Below are 18,222 nucleotides of genomic sequence, written 5' to 3'. Positions count from 1 at the left end.
TCAATCCTTGTTATGATCGGTTTTACACATTTTATTTAAATAAAATGAACTACCTTCAACTAAAAAATTTAAATTCTTCGTCAATCTTGGATACACCAAATATTTATAATATACATAAATATAAATATATATTATAGTAAATATAATACACATAGATAAATATGTATATAAACTTGGTTACTGTCTTCTAAAAACACCATTTTTTGGAAAACCAAATTGATTCAATGAAAATATGTTGTTAATATTTAGACTATATTTTATTTGTCAATATAACTTTACTATAAAATAGCTGCTTATCATTGGATTTTCAGGTCTCTCGATTAACGCGATACTAGTAAATTGTTAATAGATTTCAGTCTTTAGTCTAGTAATTTCATCATATAGAATATATAAGCTAACATAATAAATTTTGGATTTAGCTTATTAAACATTTAAATATTAACGAATTTGTATTTTAACTTTTTGCCTCACTCTACGTCACTTTTTCAACGGAAGGTCGGCTTCAAAAATTTTTCCAAAATTATAAGGCTATGCCGTATCCAGTAATTTATATATCTATGGTTATAATAGAGCAGAGAAATAGACTGAAAGATACACATTCGAATACAATTCGAATTTTTTTATTTTGAAGTTTATGCAAAAAAAAAAAAAAAAAATACAAGTTTCACATTAAGCAAATATTTGTAACAGTTTGTTTAAATTTAAATAAAAGCTTTAAACATAACCAAAATTTTTAAACATAACCAAACATAACCAAAAGCTTTAAACATAACCAAAATTTAAATTTAAACAAAAGCTTTAATTATAAACCAAAGTTTGAATAATTGATATTTTTGAATTTATATTTAAGGTCCTCATATTGACGTAAAATACTGGCACTTACTGTAATAAAGTTGGACATGTGTGCTAAGTTTATTAAGTTTTTTTTATTTAATGTTTATAAAATGTTATTGAAAATTAATTATCATTTTTTATCATCAGTACATAAATACTCTGGTAAATATTACCAGAATCTTTCTTTTCCATAATATTATCCCGGAGTAATTCCATGTCAAAACAACCAGGCCATGCAACCCTATGTCCTTGGATTTTCTTTATATTTTTACCATAGTTAGTACATTATAAAATAAGATAAATCCCAAAATTTTAAGGTCTAACTCCCAACGGTTCGTGAGTAATGGTTGTTTTAATTTTGGCTACTATTATTGTTTTGTTCATTTTCCGCCATTTTTAAATTTACATTTCTCCTTATAAAACCAAGTCTTTAAGCATGTGAATTCTAAAAATAAGTGACTTAGTTAATCTCAAGGTGAGGAATTTGAATATATAAATAAAAAACTCATTTTATAATTAAAAAGTACCTTAATATCAATTATAAATGTTAAAATAATGGACACCTGCCCCAGTAAAATTTTAAGGTGTGCGGTATATTTTTTAAGCTTAAAATTTCAAATTAGATCATTGTATGTTAGAAGAACATTGTGTGAAAAAATCATTTCTGCCAAATGCATAGTTTAAAAATTAAATGAAAAATATTACAAAAAAAGCAAATATAGTATATTTCGCTTATCGTGGTATTCAAAATAAATAAAATTGATGCATACTTGAATTGATATACAATTTTTTATAATAAATCCATTAAAAATTATTGATTTACAAATATATACTTATTAATTTTGTAAAAATCTTTTTTTGAAAGTTCATATTTGTCTGATATTATTGTTGGTGCACTTATTAATGTTATTACATTGGTAATTGGTATCCAACAATAATCATCGCTTTTCAGCCAGAAAAACTGTTCAGATGGACCGTGTGGATGCATAAACTTTATTTTTATTATATTATATTCTTCATTTTTTTCTTCGACTACTGCAATCCACTAAAACGAGTCATATGTACATGCGTAATATTCGTACTTCTGCATTAGCTCAAAATTTATTAAACTTAAATTTTGGTTACTTGATTTTTTAGTTATATTAATAGTTTTTGGATTTATATCGTTACTAGTTTTTTTAAATAACATAGATGTTTTCAAAACTGGTATGCAATGATGAAATCCTCGAGTTCCTGGTATTGCTTTTCCCTTCTCAAATCGTTTATTTTGCGTAGCTCTAACATTAACCTTAGTTTCTTTATCAATTTTAAAGAACTTTATTGTGAGCATTTTTTGAGTGCAAAATTCAAAATTTGCATCGATTGTTAGTATTTGATTTTTCTTTGGACGTTGCAAACTTTCTCTTGCTATTGTTCATTTTACTGTACCGCCTATTGCATCGCAAGAAGATTTGCCGTGACTGGTTGCAAAAAATATCCATTCAGCTTCCAATAAAAAATCTTCTGAGTGATGGCATAGATTTAGAAAATTTTTATAATTTTTATACTGTCCTCCACATCCATTAGAAAAGTTATACAATTTGAAAACTAAACACACTTATAACTGAAAACAAACCTTTTTCATTAAATGTTTATAAATTATATCCCATTTCATTGCATATAAAAGAAGAACTGCATTTTGATGATAAACACATACACACACTGAGTGAGCACCTGTGACTCCAACACTTACGCACCACTTAGGACGCAGACTGCAAAATTTAGAAATTCCAAGATTAATCCCTGGATTTATAAATTTAAATTGGCTGTACAATTCTTTCATGTTACACAATAGCAATCGTTTTTGTACTTGTATTCTGTTATTTTTTCCTTTTTCAACACTTACATAATTTTTTTTATCAGACAATGTTTGTGAGTATTCATCATCTTCATAAAAACTTTGAACAATGGAGACAACATTAAGTGGAACACTTTTTTCAATTTTGTCCAATGGGAGTAAAAGTATGCCACTCTCCTGTTTCATACAACGTGCTGTTCGAATAGCATTCACACTAACTTCAAAGTAGTTAGAAGCATAGTCTCTAGACCAAGATTCAGGAGTTAAAGTGAGAATTTTTAATTTATTTTTATAGTCAGAAGCATTTATCTTTACTTTCATCAAGAGTGTCAGTTTATCCAGATCAGATGCTTTATTTTAATCTGTTTTCGAAGAAGACGCAGTAGAATTATCTATAAAATGCGAATTACTTATTCCATAATGGACTGCTAAATCTTCACCAATCTTTTTTATTGATTTTCTATATTTTTTCATTGCAGATGCAACACGTTGATGTAAAGCAACAGAATGTAAATTAATTGGAGATTCTCCTAAAACTTCCAGGGATAAATTAATATGAGTAAATGGTTCATCTTCTGTCAATATTTCATCTACTTCATTTTCAGTAGGGTGTTCTACTGATAAAACTGCCTTTGACTAACAGCTAGCACATAACTTCCACCCAGGTAAAACTCTTAATCCTAATGACTCAAAGTGTCTAGCCAACATTAAAATTTACCTAAAAAAAAAAAAAAGGGTATTTAAGATACGTGTTGTATACTATTACAGATAGTATTTATATATTTGAAATCAAATTACCTTTTATTTTTTTTATGCACTTTATAAACATCACAACAATTGCCATTTTTCTTTTCAAATCTTTTTTCAAAGTAGTGAAAATGGCGGTTACAAATGCTGAATAGTTCTTCACAAGCACGCAACTCAGATCTCCATAAAATGTTTTGACGAATATCAGTGCCTAGGTCATGTAGTAAAAAAATCTCTTTATTTCTAGAACATGAGGTTTTATGGCATTCTGACTTCAAAACTTTACCAATATCACATGAAATCATTTTGATAATGAATTAAAAAATGTTATACTTGCAAATTTAAAATGCACAAGTACTAATTACATTATTTATATTGGATTAGTTGCAACATTTAAACTAGATGAATATGTCTGAATTCAGCAATTAAACTTTGATAATTTGGAAAGACAAGGAAACAGGAAAACAAAAAGAAAATTAAAAAATGCATTAAAATACTTTCATAACTTAAAAAACACTTCAAATTAGATAGGAATTATCATTTTTCCTAAATTACCATGGCAATATATATACATTTATAGTACAAAAGTAAAATATTGACAAAACTATGTATTTGGCAGAAATGATTTTTTCACACAATGTTCTTCAAACATAATATGATCTAATTTGAAATTTTACGCTTAAAAAATATACCGCACACCTTAAAATTTTACTGGGGCAGGTGTCCATTATTTTAACATTTATAATTGATATTAAGGTACTTTTTAATTATAAAATGAGTTTTTTATTTATATATTCAAATTCCTCACCTTGAGATTAATTAAGTTTACAATTATTTTTAGAATTCACATGTTTAAAGACTTGGTTTTATAAGGAGAAATGTAAATTTAAAAATGGCGGAAAATGATAAAAACAATAATAGTAGCCAAAATTAAAACAACCATTACTCAAGAACCGTTGGGAGTTAGACCTTGAAATTTTGGGATTTATCTTATTTTATAATGTACTAACTATGGTAAAAATATAAAGAAAATCCAAGGACATAGGGTTGCATGGCCTGGTTGTTTTGACATGGAATTACTCCCCGAGTTTTTTTGTTATTTCCAAGGTTATATTGTAACAAATTTGAATAGTAATTCTTTTTAGTTTGTTTTTCTAGTTTATCAAACAGGTTTTTTGTAAGTTTTGTACTTTTTATTTATTTATTCTTGTTTTGATATGTTTTTTTTAGACATTAGAGTTTTTAGACATTAAAGTTTCTGTATTTTCTTAGAAAATTTAAAAAGACTTTTTGTAATCTTTGGAAGCTTTTAAGCTAAATTTCAGTTCTTTTTTTGGGAACGCTTTGTTGTATTGAAAAACTCGTTTAAAAAAGTTCACAGGTTTTATTGGCAACTTTTTAAATATCAAGTTGTTTCCAGATTACTTTAAGTTTTCGCCTTTCTATCGCCACGTTATATTTAACTCGACTAAAAGTGGCTATTGAAACTTTGTTTGACTCTTTTTTTAATTTTTAAGAAATTTAATAATTTCTTAATCATTCCATACGAATATCTCAAAATTTTTGGTTGACATATTTTGTTTTCTTAAATTTTTATTTTAACACTAACTACTTCAAATGTGTGATTAAATGTGTGATTAAATATGCGATTAAATGATATAAACAACGTCGCTATTTATTGTTTAATTAAAAATTATTTGTAGTTCAAAGTCACATGATTGTATATTCATTAATCGGTCTTTTTATTTCCGCTTGTATTTTGCTCGATTTTTCTTTTTTTTAAGTCAGATATGAAAAAAAATTTTAAAAGTGACCACCTATATCGTTTTTTATGATTCCACATTGAATGCTACATGTTGTAAGGTTGCTAGTAAAAAAAAAAATTATCAATAAGAGATTGGGTTCAAAGAGTTATGCGAGTCGGCTTGTTAAGGTGGCTCATGTAGAAAATTTTTTTAATAGAATAAATTGCAACGGTTCATATATATTTTATTGTAATTTTGATGATATAAGAAACTCAAATTTTAAAAAAAAAAAACTGTAAATAAATTATATTTTAGGAAACTTTCAACAAAATCAGAGGTAAAAAACGAAAATTTGAAAAAATTCAAAACAATGTTTCTTAAGTAATTTTGGTTTAAACTCAAAAACTTTTTGGTTATAGCTTCATTACATTATTTTTATTCATTTCTACTATAAGAATGAAAAAATAATTAAAATATCAAAAACGGGACACAATATTAAAAAAAATCACAAATTTATACATAATAAAAAACGGGTGTTGTATCATAAAAATTGAAAAACTAATCTTAGTTGATCATTTTAGTACATCTGAAATATCAATGATTAAGGAACATACGCTAAAAATTTCAGCCAAAAAACTTTTCTTAATCTCGAGATATCATGTTTTGAAGTTCAAAAAAATAATAAAATTAAAAAGTTATGAAAACCATGACCAAAGTTTTCCGATAAATAGAAATTATTTGCAAAAAAATGAAACTGACCAATAAAAAAGTTTAAGTAAGGTAATATTAGTAAGTATTTTATGCAAAATGTACATATTTTCTGAAAGAATTATAAATTTTGAATCAAATGGAATATTAAAAAAAATTAGGATTTTTTTTTAAATTGAGTATTTTTTCTATATGAGCCACCTTAATTAAGGGAATAAATGTAGTATTGAAAGTCTTTAAAAAACATTTCACATCTTTTATCAATTCAAAAGATTAAGATTAACGTCCCCTCCCCGTTTAACGGCCCCCGTCCCTTTTTACTTTTTTAGTCATTTCAAATATTTTTGGAACAGTTTTAATGACTTTTAATTTTATAAATTATGTTTCAATTAATATATATATATATATCGGTCTATATAAATTAGTTATTAAAACGTTTTCTATTGTGGTGTAATTATTCGATATTTAATGATTCTTAATCCGCGTTTTGAATGCCAAGAATTACTACTTTTTTAAAGTTGATTGAATTATGAATAAAAAGGCATACACCACTATCTCGATTTTGATCAATTGCTTTATAACCTGGAGTTTGGAAATTTAAGTTTTTTTCATTTAATTTTTGCTTCTAATAAGCATTAAATTCAGAATTATTTTATTTAACATTAACTAAAAATTATCGTATAAGTTTTAACTCATATTACGTAAAGTTAATGTTGAAATTAACATTTGTGACGTATTCATGAGGTGAGATACTTTGTTAATATCCAAAGAGTTAGAGTTAATTATGTCAGGATCATTATCATTATACAAAAGAAGTATCTTTTGATTATTAAAAATTTCAAAAAACTTCGTTATGTTTCTTAGTCATTTTCATTTCAGTTAAAAATAGAAATAAAAAATATAATTTTCTTAGCAACATCATTTTGACATATTGTGAACATTTTTAATATATTACGTTTGTCCTACCAGATATAATATACAAGATTTGTCCTACGAGAACAAAAATACTTTCTTCTTTTAATCGCTTTTCTTTTACTTCTATGAATAGTTTTTTACGCAGGCTTCCCATCTCTTGCTATTAGCCTTCATTTATGTATATTAAGATCCTTAAGTTTTCTTGTTCTTTTCAATTTATTTTTAAACCTTAGTAATTTCAAAACTATGGTTCAAGATTGCGTTTTTTTTTTAACCCTAACGATTTGCCTTTTCGATTTCTTCTCCTGTGACTCTTAATTTTTTGCAAAAATTTTTTTGCAAAAAGCTTCTTTAGTTTCGTCCCAGGTTTCATTTAGATTTACAGCAATTTTATCAAAACTTAAATTATTTCTCTTTGGCTTGTCTTCTGAAATTCTGCATTTGTTGTTTAGAATTTTAAAATGACCTTTTTTGAAGCATTAATAGCTTTCCCCTTTTTGTAGATTAAATGATTCAACCTCTTTTTAATATACGGATAATATCCATTGAATATATAATAGTTAAAGGAATAATAAATTAAAGCAATAAATAAGTCTTTAAATTTTTTTTTATTCATTTGTTTTATAAGTTTTTTTTATCGTTGTTCGACTTACCGGGAATTAACTGTATTAACAAAACGTCATGTTTACATCGCTTATTTTATTATTGCTTCCATTCGCTTTTAAAATTATTTATAAACAGAGGCGTTTCTACGAATAAAATGTGTGTGTGTGGGGGGGGGGGGAGGGGCGGTGGGGTGAATCCTTCAAAAGTACCAACTGGCTCCTAAAAATGAAAATAAAAAATAAAGGTACTCAAAACTTGCAGCCATGGCGCAGTGGTAGCGCACTTGCCTCAGAAAAAAAGGATCCGTGGTTCAAACACCACCTCTGGGCAAGTTTTGCGACATCGGTTAGGAAAGAGGCGTGAACTTCCAATTAAATGCTCATCAGCGGTGCTCTGTGATAATGTGCTCTCATGACTTCTTGGGGCACCTAAATAAAAAAAAATAAAAAAAACAACTAAAATTCACCCGACTGAAATGTGTCAAATACCCGACTAGCCAACTATTGTCCTCAAAACACCGATTATAACTTAAAAACCACCTTCTTTGGAAGAAGGGGGTGTATTCAACCCTTTTCCTCCCACACACAGGGGGTGTATTTAACCCCACCTCCCTTCCTCCCTCTGTTTATAAGCAAGTTTCTGTTTTTTTACATAAAACTTTTATTTTTTTATTAAAATTTTATTTTTTATTAATATTTTGATAGTAATGTAAAATGTAAAAAACAGTGCTGTTGTATGGCGTTTATATGGTATTCACTCACGTTACTGTAATTGTAGTAACTTTTTTGTAAATTTTGTACTCTTTAAGTATTTTTTGTTGACAAATTACATCACGCAATGGAAACAAAGAGAAGAGGGGTAAGCGATTTTTTGACGCAAATTGTTTATTTTTAGTTTTAAATCTAGAAATTCTTTCTTTTGATTAGTAGAGTGCCAAGTCAAATGTAAACCGTCAGTTGATGTACACTCGACTGCGAATAATTCAATTTAACTTAAAATAAAACAAAATTTTTAAACTGAAATAAATTTTATTGGAATAGACTTTTTAACTAGACTTTTAACTTAATTTAGTAAATTAATGAAGACTCAACTGTGTTTACAGCATTATCAACCGTGAAAAAGTCGTGATCTGGATGCACTAGTTTTTCTAAAAAGTCAAAAAATCACACAAACAGTTTTAAGAATAAAATAAAAAATAAAAATAAAACTTTATTGTTAAAACGGTGCTCTATATAAATTAGTTATTAAAGCGTTTTTTTTTTTGTGGTTTAATTACCGGGAACACCATTAATAATTCCCACTATCCGCGGACAGCAAAAAGTCCGAGAATTCGCAATCCCTAGTCGTGATAGAATAGATAGTAACTTCCATAACACTCAAAATCTCTAATTAGAGATTTTGAAAATAGCCTGTTAATTTTTCTGACTATAGATGATAAACTACAATTGAATTTTAATTCAAAAAAGTAAACATTTTCATCTATTTTGACATCTAAAAAATAAATTTTCAAAACTGTTTATGAGATAAGCTAATCTCATAAACAGTGGGGGTATAGTGTTATGCATACCTTCCCTCCCCACTAGAATCTGAAAGCCCTAAAATATCTTATAAATTTTTTTTTTAAGAGACGCAAATGTTGTACAAAATTCCCCCACAAAAAATTCCGGGATCCGTCGCTGCTCATAAATGAAACTAAACAAATCACTTTTTACTTGAAGACAAACTTGGTTGAGCAAACTTGCATTCTATTATAAAACAGTGTCTTATTGAAATGATGAACAAAAGAAAGTTTGGTCTGTATTATGCACTTTATAAACTTTTATAAAGTAAAAAAAAGGAAACTCAAATCCTAAAATTTTGTTTTGACAGAAAACGTTTGGGGCCCCCCCTTATATACAATACATGCAATTATTTTTGTTCTACCCACTATTACTACTCATTTAAAAATTTTAAAAATAAATAAAAGAAATTTGGATAATAACGTACTTTATTTTCAAACAGAGGTACAGAGTAGGCTTACAATTACACACAGAAAAAACAAACTATTCATAAACTATATATAATAAGTATTTGGTTTTTTTTCTTGCTTTTGCCGCGGCAAATTTAGAAATCAATTCTGCATAATTTAATTCTTTTACAAAATCATGTTCAATGCATATAATGCTTAATGCATTTAATCGATCTTGGCACGTAACAGAACGTTTTTGATTTTTAATAAGCGCTAACTTCGAAAATGATCTTTCACCTTCGCAGACACCACACGCTATTGTTAAATATATCCTAAAAGCAATTGCTACGTTTGGATAACATTTTTTAGATAGAATATCATTAAAAATTTTAAAAATGTTTACTTCTGCATTTGGTTTGTTCTGACCAATCTGAGTGTTTACGTGGTCATGGAAGTGAATCAGTTCACTTTCGAACTCAATTTCTAGATCATTTGAATATTTTTGTTGAAGATTTCTTTTATCCAGTAAATTTTTATTGTTGAAATTGAACAAAACTGAAAAATTTAGTTGAACATTTTGATAACATGATGAACGTTCTTCCATTTCAACAATTGAACTGTCAACAATTACTAAATACACCTGAGTGTTAAATTTTTGATGTGGAGTTAGTGAACATTCTGTATTTCTTTCCCCCGGAAATAGCTTTCGCTTAATAAGTCGCCGTTGTTCTCTTTTGTAATTCATTTCAAACTCATCAAGATTTAATTGTTCTTTAATTTTTGCTAACATTTGGCGAGCTTCACCTTCATAATACGTAAAATTTTCTCGAATTGTTTTTAAGTATTCTGTCAAACTTTTCATACGATAAACAATTACATTCATTGTGAGTCATTCTTTTTGAAATAATTCATTCACTCTATTTATTCGTTCCAATATATCATTCCAACATAAGCACAGAATGCATGTTTCAAGTAATTTTCCAGTAATTTGCGCGTAATATTTTTTGACTCATTAATAGTATCGGTGATACTAACGGACGGGAGCTACCAAGTTCATGATCATTTTTGGAATTAGTTATTTCTTTGTTCATTAGATTCCACTGATAGGTGGAATCTAATGAACAAAGCTGTACTGCTACTGCAAAGCTGAATCTAATAGCAAAAGAGCGGTACAATTTTTCTATTATTCTAAAAAACGACACGGCTTCGAAACATATGCTTGCTGCGGTGTGTCCTACAAGATTTTAGGAATGTTCACTGCACGGAACATATTCGGCAAGACTGTTAATTTGTTTAATTTTCATTTGAAGTACGTTATACTTACCGGACATGTTAGCAGCGTTATCGTAACTTTGAGAACGACTGTCATTTATGTCAAGTTTGCATTCAAATAAATAATCTAACACATTTTCAGCTAAGCTACTACCTCTGTGACTTTTAATTGGTATAAGTTTTAGAAAACGTTCAAATATTTCAAAGGTGGCTGAATTAACATGGCGTATTATAAAGGTAAGTTGATCTACATGTTGTACGTCGTGAGTAGAATCTACTATTATACCGAAATATTTTGATTTTTTGACCTCTTTTAAAATCATTTTGGTAATATATTTGCCAACCAATTGAATAAGTTCATCACAAATTGTTGATGACAAGTACGACACATTTTCGCGACCATAATTTCTAAATTTTTCTATATGACTTGCAAGGAAAGCATCATACTTTGCCAACAACTCCAACGTACCTAAATAATTGCCACTAGTAACAGAACCGATAATTTCATTTTGTCCTCTCAGAGCTAGACCTTATTCGCACAAAAATAGAATAACAACTATAATTCTTTGGAAAACTTTTTTCCAATAGTCTTATTGAGATTTATATAATTTACAAAAATTTAAACCTTGCTTTTTTGATCGAGTACACCAACTCTGAAAGGAAAGGGAATGTAAATGACTATTTTCATGTAATAACAATCGCAATGTCGCATTTTTCTAATCATTAAATCCCGCTATTAACATTTCAGTTGATGTAGGAGAAATAATTTGCAAACGCCACAATACAACATTTTGGTCTTAGGAGAAATAATTAACCAAGTACGATCTACTTCTTCGCCATTTATCATTTTACGTTTAAACATTGATATTGAAAGAAAACGCTGTTTAATTCCGATTTATAAATTCTGCATTATCAAATTTCACATTTTGTGGGATATATTCTTTTTCGACGAAATAAGATATTAGTTCCTCAGAATTTCCAGTTGACGGGATCATTACTATAAGTGTCGTAGTTAAAATTACAATTAGATTCAATAGGAATAGGAATAGACTCTTCCTCCAATGCATTAAAATTATCTTCGTTTATTAGCATTTCATTTGCATTTGTCGCCTCCTACATATCAGTATCATTACCACCACAATTTAGTTCTGGTAACGTTGAAGATGTTGAAGTTGATGTCCATGGTTCGTCAATAAATTCTAGCAATGACATTTGTCCTTTTGCAACTTCCTTCATCTTCTTTTCATTATAACTCATTTTCATTATTATTTCATTAGTATCTTATTTTCATTATAACTTATTGGTTAAGTAAACAAAGTAAACAAACGAAACGACTTGATTTATCTTAATATTATTACTACAGTTAACGTTGAATAGTGCGCATAGTTACGCACGCTTTCGTTAGTTACGACGATTTTTCTCAACTATTATTGGCTGAAAAGTTTGATTTTCTTTTTTCTTAGAATTATTGCTTTTAAAATTAAAAATTTGAATTATTTGTTTTTAAAATTAAACTTTACACTCGTTTGTTTCATAATAAAGTTTTAAATACATAGGGGAACCTGTTGTACCTTCGACCACGTTGTACCTTTGGTCACTCTACTCTGTCGGCTTACTATTATTTTTAAAAAAATCGTGAAGTGCCATTTGAAATAATAGTCGATGACGACTCTTCTTACCGTAAAACATCATACTTGGGATAGATGGAATCGATCCACAAGTGATTATAAGTTTTGGTTCTTAAAAAGTAAATATTTGCGTTAATCTTATTCTGATTTTAAAAATGTGATAAATTGTTGTTTGATTCATCTACGACATTATAAACATTATTGAACATCATTTTTTTGTTATAGAAAAGTTTGGATGATTATGTCTAACCGTAAATGGGAATTAAGACGATAATTGTTAAAGAAACCCATCTCGTGTACCTTTGACCAGAGTAGGATGTTTTACCTTTGTCCAACAAAAACTAAAGAAAAAATATGACTTTATCTAAATAGTTATAATAACTGATTTTATTTTAAAAAAATTAGTAATACAATTAGTAATACTGAGTATCGTAACTTTGATACACAAGTCTTTGCAAGATTGTAAGGATTTATTTTAGACAATTAGGATTGATTGCAAAATAGTTAGATTTGTTTTTTTATTGATATAAGGTAGGCCAGAAGTTGCTATATAATATATAACAAGTTAAAATATTAAAGAGGTTCATACATTGCATGATTTTTTAATAATAACATTTTGGTCAAAGGAATAACACGCAGCGGTCAAAGGTACAACGTACGTGTTGTACCTTTGACCAATTGACTTCTTTTTTTAAAACGCGGGAAAAAGATACTTCTAGGTTGAATGAAAAAAAAGTCCTAAGTATTATTTTTGAGCAAAATATGAGAGAATATATTGTAGTTTGAATGGTTTAAATTTGCTCAATAGACTACAAAAAAAACGCCTTAAAGCAAAAAGTGGTCAAAGGTATAACAGGTTCCCCTACTCATTTCTTGAGTGAATAAATACAAAATCAGAAAATATTTTTTAAATAAAAATTTAATATTTACAAAATTTTTTTTTAAATATTTGTTAATATTTTTTAATTTTGGGGCCCCTTCTACACCGGGGCCCCCAGGCACGTGCCTAGTGTGCCTATTGTGTAATCCGCCAGTGCACTTTGGTGATAAACTTTTTTATTGATAAATGTTTTCTTTTTACTAGTTTTGTCAAATTATTGAGTTTAATTGTAATTGGGTGAAATTAAATGGTCGTAGCCGTAGCCTTATTGGTACAACCCTTCTCTTACTTCTTTTAAGCTCGTTACGGTCTTCTTCAAAAAAAAGTTTTGAAAGTAAAAAACTCAAACTTTGACTACTTGTTGAATGTTTTTCAGCACGTTCTGTTGTATTCTATTGCAGCTATGGCGCAGTGGTTAGGGTTCTGGCTCACAATCAAGAGGATTGAAGTTCGACGCCCCATTACCCGGTAGTGGACAGAAAGGAAACGTGAACTTTCTGGTTAAATGCTCCACTGTGGTGCTCTGTGCACTGTAGCGCACTGTGGTGATAAATCTTCTTGGATCAACTTAATAACTATAAAAAACAAACACCAAATCTTTGTATTAACTTTCAATAACGCTATCACAACGCAATGAAAAATCTCACCTTTTTTTATTATCCAAAAACTTAAATTTAAGTCAAAGCCCATAAAAATTCTCAACGTTAATTAACAATTAAAAAAAGGAACATAAGAAATATATAATCAACAAATGCTAGTTTTGTTTTTGAGTTGTATAAGCAAGGCCGTGCAAAACAATATGGCCGCCTATATCTTAAATTAAGGTTCGGCAACCTATTTTAAGTAGAGAGCTATGTTTCCTTAAATAATTTTTTAAAAAATTATCGAGAGCCTTAAAGATGCGTAAAAAACTGAGGAACATTATTAACTGCTTATTATTTTATGATATTCAATGATATTTTAATGTCTAATATACTTGTTTATATATATTGTAAATAAACAAATAAATAATAAAACCAAAAAATTTAATAAAAATAAACAAAAAGATTGAGAATGTGAGATTTTTATAAGTGAGTTGACTCACAGATCGAGTTTATAACTTGAGTTCTTTAGCTTTAGATAACGTCAAGGATAATATATATAATTATAAGTTATCAAAATACATCAAAAATGCTAATATATATAATAATATCTCAAGTCATACAGAATAACATCAAAAGTCGTGATCCACGTGTTATCGTAAAAGCCTACATAAGACCGATCTTAGAATATTGCTCTCCGGTATGGTCGCCAAACCGCACTGAAATGAACAAAGCAGTGGAAAGAGTGCAAAGATGTTTTACCAAGACAATTGCTAACCTTAATAACTTTTCTTATTTAATAGACTTAGAATTTTTGTTTGGAACTACTAGAAATTCGTCGCCATATGCAAGACATGATTACATGTTACAAAATTCTTAACATTTTAGTTTGATATAATTTGCATATGAATTGAATATAGTTTGAATAAACCAAGTTTCTTTTTAAGAAACAACTATATTTACACTTGAGGTCACAAATTCAAACTACGCAAACTAAAGTGTAAACTCGATAATACTTGTAAGTACTTTTTCTTACTCAGGGTTGTTAATATTTGGAATAACTTGCCGTCTGACGTCGTTAATTCCAAAAATATCAGGAGCTTCAAAATTATAATTAACTCTATTGATTTTGAAAATACTGTTTCAGCTAACTTGGTTATAACTGTGGTCTTATATATAATCGTAATAACAGGTGATAACTAAAAAATAAGAATAATTCTAATCCTCTGTAATCAAACTTTAAAAGTCAAAAAAGAAAAGTTCTCCAATGTGAAATTATACTCTCTCTTTTTACAAACTTATCATATGTTTTGTTTTGCATCAGCTAATTTAGTTGTGTTTAAAATGCCGTCAAAACAAGATGTACTACAAGAGCGCATTGTACAGTTCTATCAAATGCACCAAAATCTCGAAAAAAAGTTTACTGTGAATCATTTTAAAACCAAAAATGTTCCAGTTTCAAATATTTACCGTATTTTGGCATACTTAACAACCAATTGTAAAAATGGTAGTGGAAGACCAAATAAAATAATAAACAAGAAGGGACTTCGTTTGCTTCACGGTGCTTTCAACAACAATAATTCAATAAGACAACAAGATGCTGCAGAAAAGTTCAAGTGTATACAATATTGATTCCATTTCTTCAAAAATATCGTTCAGATGACAATTACTTGATTTGGCCGAAAAAACATTATCGCATAATGCCAAAAAAATCACAAATCTTCTTGGAAAGCCAAAGCATCCCATATGTACCAAAAAACCGCAATCCGACAAACTTGCCCAATTGAAGTTGCCCAATTGATTGCCCAACAGCAATCCGACAAATTTGCCCAATTGAAGATTTCTTTGGATATTTAAGTTCGTTAGTATACAAAAACAACTGGAGAGCTAAGAATTGCAAACAATTGATTACTCGAATCAAAAGATGCGTTCATCAAACCAATATGAATGCTGTACAATGCTCCTACTCCAACATCATGAAAAAACTACGTTGAACTGCTGATGGTGGACCATATTTGAATGTTCATTAAGTTTTTATTAAAGTTAAGCGATGTACCTTTAATTAAAATAAGTATAATTTTCATTTTCTAAACATTTGTTTCTATTATAGCTCGATATAAAAATTCTCATTTTTTAGTTATCACCCATTACATATATATATTTTGTAAATTATCTAGTGTATTATGTGATTGTAGGGTACGTTGTCAGAGGCCTTCATATTTTCTGAACCTGCCTACAGTATACAAATGAAAAGACACGTCACATTATTCAGGTTTAAGTTTTTGAATGGTTCTTACTTAACTCTACAGTTAAAACAGAACTTGAACTTGAAATTACTAAAAGTACAATTTTTTTTAAAAGTCATTTAAATGCACATTCGATGACAATAAGTTGCTTGACAAAATTCGAAGAGCCTTTAGAATATGTATCGCTGTTCTAAAAATTTTAATCTAAGTTACCTATAACGATTTCCACGTTGTTAAATATTTGCTCATAATAATATGTTGATTGGAAAACTGTCAAGAGTCCAAATGCCACCAGCTTGGACTCTTGACAGTTTTATAAGTTGGTTGTAGCTCTCGAGAAGGTTGTTTCATTTTTCAAATATAATTTGATCTTCTTTTTAGACATTAAAAGTTTTTTCTGTTTATAATCTACTGCAAATTTTTCCAAGTTTTTAAGTTCTGCTTAGAAATTAATTTGCAATTCAAATTAAGCTCTATTGACCTTTTGCAACAATTAAAAGTTTATTTTGCTGATATTTACAGTATGGATTTATTAATGATATATCTATACTGTAAATGATATGGATATATTAATGATAAACCTACACTGTAAATGATATGAATATATGATGACAAAGTAAGTTTTTCCTTTCTGAGCTCTGTGAAACGATAAGCAAAAAAAACTTTCCTTATTTCAATAGCAACCAAAAAATACTTAGTTTTAATAACATTTCGTGCATTTCGATGCTTTTTAAAATAGAAGTAATGAACTAAATTTTATTGCTAACATCCTAAAATAAACATATTTAACTTCATATTCTAAAATCAAATATATAGTATTTCTCTTCTAAGCAATATCTTATTGAGGTTGTTCAGATGAACTGTCATAGCCGTGGCAAAATAAATTTTTTGTGGCTAAATCGTTTGACTCGGGGTAAACAAAAGATTTTGACGACAAAAATGTTTTTATATTAATATAGTGACCAAAACATTTAAAAACACCCCCTAGATAACCAATGGTTATTTTTATTCAACTATAGATAAGAATATCTTTCATAATTTTATCCAGTAACAAACAAAATTTTCAAAAGTTTAATGTTTTAACTTAATGTTATTTTTACTACGAAGCCCTTTATGTCTTAAATCTTGAAAAGAAATGTTGGGCAAAAATACTGTGCTGTTTAAAAAGTTAGCCACAGGAGGATTTAACGTAGTAAGATTAATTTCCATTTCTAATCTAACAAAATAGTTTTCACACTGATAGCATTTTATGTTTAAGAATTAGATTTAAAAACTTGCGTTTTTTTTCAGCATTTTTACTTCCAACAAATCTGCAAGTAACCACTATTAGAATTGCAAGCAACCACTATTAGATGTTCAAGGGAAAAACGAGGTAAATAAGATTTTTTGGAGCACTTAGGAACAGTCACAGTAAAAGGATGAGACTTATTTAAATGACGAGTATTACGAGAATAAATTTTAGTAGATGGCCAATAGACACTAGGTCTTTAAACCAGCGCATGTTATAGTATTTATAGAAAAGAGAAAAAGAAGCAAGATTACAACGATGTGACAATGGTTGAAGGTTGGCTGCAAGAGCAGGTCCAACTATGTTTACAATTGCGTTTTTTGCGATATATTGAGATAAAGAATAGAATCCGGAGTTAGAAGGCGACAAGCATGATAAAGAGATGCAATCTTAGCAGATGCTAATTTTGTAATCGATTTGATATATGTTTTCCAAGAAAGATCGGAAGTAAGAGTTAATCCTTGAAGACAAAGGGATTTATGACTCATTGAGTATATTACCGTTCATAAATATAGGTCAATCTAGATTGTTGCGATAACAATTAGCTAAAAAAAATTTAGCTTCATGTGAGTTAAAGTTCACAAGCCACTAAAAGCCTATGCTGTAGCAGAAGTAAGATGCCCCCTTGTTGGCTTCTTATCAAGATAAAAATAAATGGAAGTATTGTCAGCAAACAATTCCACCTTAGATGTGAAAATTTCTTGGAGATCGTTAATGTAAATTAAAAAGATAGAACCATGAGGAACCCTGAAGTTACAGGATATAAAAAAGAGTGTTGTCCATCGAGGGCAACTTTTATACTACGATTGGTAAGGAAGGATTAAATTATTTTAAACGTGTTACATGGTACACTGTAAAAAGAAATTTTTTTGGAGAAAACCAGCATGCCAAAACTTTATCAAAAGCAATTTGAAAGGTTGAGAGCGATAACCTTACCCTCTCCACATCTGTCTAATGCACGATAAAACTTATCGGTTATTACCGTCA

The 18,222-nt window shown here is 28.6% G+C and overlaps 1 protein-coding gene across 1 annotated transcript; it reads right to left on the bottom strand.

Annotated features, from left to right (window-relative positions):
• Nucleotides 1-9,434: 9,434 nt before the first annotated feature.
• Nucleotides 9,435-10,223, bottom strand: LOC136086919 (uncharacterized). The gene has a single exon (XM_065809418.1). It carries the CDS (start codon nt 10,221-10,223, stop codon nt 9,435-9,437), a length of 789 nt encoding a protein of 262 aa, XP_065665490.1.
• Nucleotides 10,224-18,222: the final 7,999 nt, after the last annotated feature.

The sequence above is a fragment of the Hydra vulgaris genome, chromosome 11, assembly GCF_038396675.1.
Source record: "Hydra vulgaris chromosome 11, alternate assembly HydraT2T_AEP".
NCBI lineage: Eukaryota > Metazoa > Cnidaria > Hydrozoa > Anthoathecata > Hydridae > Hydra > Hydra vulgaris.
Note: the sequence above shows the minus strand (reverse complement) of the source record. Positions and strands in the feature narration are given on the sequence as shown.

Coding starts and splice junctions, on each gene's coding strand:
- LOC136086919 (XM_065809418.1), bottom strand. CDS start 10,223: ATGAATGTAATTGTTTATCGTATGAAAAGTTTGACAGAATACTTAAAA.